General features: G+C 39.9%; 1 protein-coding gene across 1 annotated transcript in view; it reads right to left on the reverse strand.

Moving 5' to 3' along the window:
- Positions 1 to 200: 200 nt before the first annotated feature.
- ada (adenosine deaminase) overlaps positions 201 to 5,374 on the reverse strand; it is a gene marked incomplete at its 3' end in the record, with an annotated part of 40,309 nt that continues 35,135 nt past the window's right edge. The window contains exons 8-11 of the mRNA XM_079580872.1: positions 5,205 to 5,306; positions 2,363 to 2,430; positions 2,150 to 2,279; positions 201 to 305 (exon numbers count right to left, since the gene is read on the reverse strand). Of these exons, the coding sequence (XP_079436998.1) occupies positions 201 to 305; positions 2,150 to 2,279; positions 2,363 to 2,430; positions 5,205 to 5,306 (405 nt within the window). The remainder of the gene's footprint in view (positions 306 to 2,149; positions 2,280 to 2,362; positions 2,431 to 5,204; positions 5,307 to 5,374) is intronic.

Raw genomic sequence — 5,374 nt, forward strand, 5'->3', positions numbered from 1 at the left:
CTCCTTTTTAAAATAAAAAAAATAAAATATACACGGCAGGTTTTTGGTCAAAGCATGAATGATTTTTTGAGTCGGCGAGTCTCGAAAAATGAACACAAAGTCACCCAAAGATGAGATGAGGGGGTAAAAGCAGCAGAGGGCGCTGTATTTCGTAAGGCAAAGATCTGTCGGAACAGAGGACGTGGTTCGGTGCGTCGTGGTTAGAAGGCGGTGCTTTGGATCATCCCGTAGGCCTCGTACAGGGAGTCCAGCAGCTCCCGCTTCTCCGCGTCCGGCAGGAAGCACGACTGGGCTGCACAGATGTTCTGCAACGACGACAACAAAAAAACACACATGAGGCTGCTCTACAATGACAACAACATAACACTCCAAACCAGATGAAAAAATAGTGCATCTGATTAGACAAAACTCTCATTTCATAGCAAAGAGAAGAGAGAAATAGGAGCACAAACAGCTTTATATTGGAGAAAGTAAACAGCAACTGCACAAGAGGATGTACCAACGCATCCTGTGCCCCATTTAAAGCAGATTCTCCGGACTGTAGACCCCAACTTCAAAAGCACCAACATGTTATCGAGTCTGAGACAAAGCCCGGATCAATAAAGTCGTTTTTACCGACACTCACGGCAACATAATTTAGGTTTTTGAACAAGTCCAGAGTCGGTATAGCAATGCAAAAAAAAGAGCAACAAAACGTGGCAAAAAAGCACAAAAAAAGCAATTAAAAAAATGTTCAGAAAAGTGATGATAACATGAGCAAAAGATTCATTTAGAGCAGGGGTGTCAAACTCATTTTGGGTCGCGGGCTGCATTTATAATAGAGAAAAACTTTCCAATAAATGAATAAGAATAAGCTGTGATTCGGTCAAAGCCCCAACTTGACTGTAGCTTCATTAAGAACAACGGCTTACACTTGTATTGCACTTCACAAGCCTGTACTTCATCAAAGTACTACATAGTAATCATTATTCATTCACTCCACACTCAGTGGTGGTATTTTTTTAATTTTTTTAATTTAACCTTTATTTAACCAGGAAAGTCCCATTGAGATTCAAAACCTCTTTTTCAAGGGAGTCCTGGACACGAGACAATACAGAATTAGAATTACAACACACGTTATACACATTATGAAAAACAAAGTGTTATTGAAGCCACAGCCGCCCTGGGGCAGACTGTCCATTTACCACGTGGCTACATAATGTGTTGTTGTCAATGCCCTCTGCTGGACACATGTGGAACTCTTTCCTTTTTTTAATGTAATGCCCCCTAGTGGTTAGAATGAGCATTCTGGTTATTCTTTAAAAATCATAACTCTGCACAGAAATGGGCTGGAGACTTACTTTTTTTTGTTACATACTCTGGACTTTATGCTCTACAGGGCAGGGGCCGGATTAAGTCATCTCGTGGGGCAGATCAGGCCCGCGGGCCGTATGTTTGACACCCCTGATTTAGAGTCTTTGAGCTTTAAAATGAGTCGTTACTCTGGCCTATAGGCTGTGATCTCTAGATCTTTAGATTTGGGTGAAACTGAACTGGAGAAAATGCACTTGGTTAATCGGAGTTAATCAGACGCCCGTTTCAGTCGGAGCTCAGACTGAGACAGCTGAGAAAACACTCCACTAATATAGACCAGTGTTTATTTTGACAACCTAGTTTAGTTTATAGTCTTAGTCTTTGCATTAATAAGAATATTTATTATAATCTTATTTAATCTTTTCCCACGTAAACAAAGCTCAGAGCTGTTCCTGGGCCGTGAATGTAAATAATCGGAGGCTGTAATAGAAGTTTGGAGGATTTTAGTCTCTCCTTTCATATTTCTAAAAACATATTTTAGTCGATGAAAATATCTGGACATTTCAGTCATAGTTTTAGTCTCATAAACAACTTTTCATTAAGTTTTAGTCCAGACTCTTTAGACTCTTACACAAACATTACAGCACCATTCGCTGTGGCTTTGTTTCAATACGCGTCTAAAAGCTCCAGTGTTCCTTTCATTTTTCACCAACATCTTGCAGTGATGATGGGAGACTGTGACCACTGTGTAAAGCCTCCTCAAGCACTTTCCAAAGACTCTCAACAGGGCTACGATCTGGACTCTGTGGCCGATCCACGAGTGAAAATGAAAACTTCACTTTTTCGAATGTCTCACCAGCCGCTGGAACTCCTCCTCCGTGAAGCCCATGAAGCGCAGCGCGGTGCTGTAGTCGTCGTGCAGGGTGGAGTTGAAGATCAGAGGGTCGTCTGTGTTCAGGGAGTAGTTCGCTTTGTCTTTCCTGAAACTGCGACGACATAAGACACGAGGATGAGGAGGACGTTTCATTCGTCACGAGCGAAAAAACCCTGCGGGGGCGGCGACGCTCACGTGATCATGGGGTGCAGGGTGAAGTCGGAGCTGCAGGCACCCGTGAACTTGCTGGAAACCGGACACATCTGCATCGACAGGGAGATTTACGTCAGTTTAAAGATGCAAGTTAGCCATTTTATGCTCACTACTGCCACCTCAGGTCATACACGTAACTGCAGCTTCTATATTAAGCTCATGCATGAAGGCACTTCGGACCTAAGAACTTTTCGAGTGACAGTGCAGGATTTTAGAGGCAGTTGTGGTGAACAGGTCTGAGCTCATTCTACACATTAAGACATTGCTGGAACATATAGGGGGAGGAAAATACTTAAACTCCGTATAGTCCCTTTAATGCAGCACAAAAAAAGAATTTAACCATATAAGGCGTGACACTGCAGGTGAATAGGGAAAAAATGTATATTTACAGATATCAATTTGAAACTGTTGCTGTCGATCACTGGCATAAATGTGAGAAAAAAATACATGGCAAGTTTTCTGTCATTTTATCTTTTCATATAAGAACAAGGTGTTTTGTGCCTAAAAATGCCCCAAATTTCCCTTCTTTTCAACGACGAAATCTGAATAATGGATAGAGCTACATTCAGATTTATGGTTTCATTTTATTGATAAATGAGTTGCCAAGACTTTCTCAGAGGGGATTTAGTATTTCTTGTTTAGTTTTAAAATAAGCTGTTTTTTAGTGGAAAAATTTGTAAAATTGTAATTTTCGCCTTAGTTTTTGACATTCAAAACTCAATAAATGGGGCTTAAGGGATTAAATAATAAAAAATCCCTCTGAAAAAATCTTCCAAATATTGTTCAGTCCAAGGCTGGAAAATCTGAAGTCTTTAGGTCCGACTGACGTGAACATAGTGTCGCCACAATGACAGAAAAATGTGTTTTGAGAAAAAGGCCCTTGAAATTGTGTTCTCCCATATAAGTCTATGGGGGAACATCGAATCAGCGCAATATTTAAACATGTTATTGTGAAGATTAGGCATATTTTCTGTTTCCGGGTGAAAGCTTATATGTTCAGAGACCAATTTGGCCCAAAACCTGAAAACTGAAAAAAATTGAGTTTTGCCTGCAGTGTCTCCCCTTAAACCTCTGCCTGAACCGAGCACATTTTTCTCCAGTTCGGCTTTACCCAAATGCAAAAACGTCTTGGAAAAAAGCGTGAAAATGGCAACAAAAACGAGAAGAAAACAAGGATGGAAACACAGCAAAAATAGTAGCAAAAATGTGACAAAAAAAGACACAAATACGACAAAAAACAAGGGTAAAACAAAAAAAAAGTGACAAAAAAGTGACAAAAATGAGGTGAAAAAGAACGTGGAGAGAAGTAATAACAACACGGCAGAAAAACACAAGGAAAAAGATCTGTTTAGATGAGTTTTGTAGGTCTTAGCTTTCAAATGAGGCGTTATACTGGCGCTGAAAACGCGTTCGGTAAAGGCGGTTTGATCAGCCTCTAAACACAAGACATTTTTGACCAGGTTCAGATTTTTCTTTCCTTCTACTCAGTTTCAGTATTTTCCTGATTTTATCTTCAAAAATAGGGGCAATAGAGGAAAAAATATTTTGTCTTTTAGGAAATTTTTCGGTCTTGTACAGAGAGATCATGGACCCAGTGACTGATGTTAATGATCATTTTTCTAATCCATACATTTTTCTTTTTAGCTACGACTTGTGGAAGTGTAATGCTGGCTCCTCCCCCCCGCCGGGTCCGGTGACATCATCACATTCGAGAACCTGCAACCCAGCAATAATGATAAAAACTCATGACGCCTTAACATTTTTGATCAGTCCTCTCCAATTCTTATGTGGACGCTCCTGTAATGCTGACAGTTTCCACTAGAGGTCAGTGCATCACTATTTATTTCAAACGCAATTTCCTTTTTGCCATCATCAAAAGTTAAGAATCAGCAATACTCAATAACTTTGTAGCAGTTACATTTTGCACTTGGTTGCATTTTCTCAGTAACTGTTCTTTTCAGAGTGACTTTATTATGCTTTTGCTTCTACTTGAGTCACATTCATTTGAAGAAGCAAAACTAGAAGTAGAAAACAAATGTGCTTGTTCCGCTGTGAGTCAATCTTTAAGTGACAAGTCTTCATTTTGACTCATAAAACAGTTGTATTTTGTGTTTTCTTTACTGAGTTGATTAATTGTTATACATTTTCTGGTAATTTCTTTGGAAATATTACAGTTTTCAGATCCTCTCATGTTTTGCTTCTCATCATTTATGCCACAACTGAATAAACAAACCAGACTTTTACGCTCAGTTAAAAGCTCTTTTCGTCTGGTTTTCCTAGGTTTTTGTTGCTTTATTTCCTTGCTTTTTGACGCCTTTTGTCGTATTTTCATCACGTTTTTTGTCACCTTTTAAGTCGTGTTTTTATTGCTTTTTTTTGTCGTGTAATTGTTGCTTTTCCAGCACGTCTTGTTGCCTCTTTTCCACTTCTCACTTTTTCAAAAAAGCCAAATATTTCCTCAAGTAAAAGTAATGCACAGTTTTACTCACGTAGACGTAAAACGTTGCCAAAAATAAATACTCAAGAGTTGGAGAAAATGGACTGAGTTGAGATCAGTTTTGTAGGTCTTAGCTTTCAAATGACACGGGTCTATAGGCTGTACACTCTAGTCGAGAAGCTCTTAGGTTTAGGTAAAGCTGACCTGGAGAAAATGCACTCAGTGAAGGCGCAAAAAATAATGGCTCCATTTTAAGGCTATATTTGTCAAATTCCGCCAGGAAATCTTCAAATTATTCATTAAAATAAAGACGTTTCCAGCCCTCGTCTCCATTAAACCCTGTATAAAACTGAAAGTTGCTGATGAAGTCGTTGTAATAACTCTGACCTCGAAGTGCATGTTCTGTTGGAGCAGTTCTCTGTAAAGTGCAGGGTCTTCCAGGGTCCTGTATCCGTGTCCCACACGCTCGGCCTTCAGCACCTCCACGGCCTGGAAACGTGAGGGAAAACGACAGGTCAAACAACAGTGACAACGAGCTTTCGCTTTCAGCTAATGGC

This window comes from Gobius niger (assembly GCF_951799975.1).
Source record: "Gobius niger genome assembly, chromosome: 22".
Taxonomy (NCBI): domain Eukaryota; kingdom Metazoa; phylum Chordata; class Actinopteri; order Gobiiformes; family Gobiidae; genus Gobius; species Gobius niger.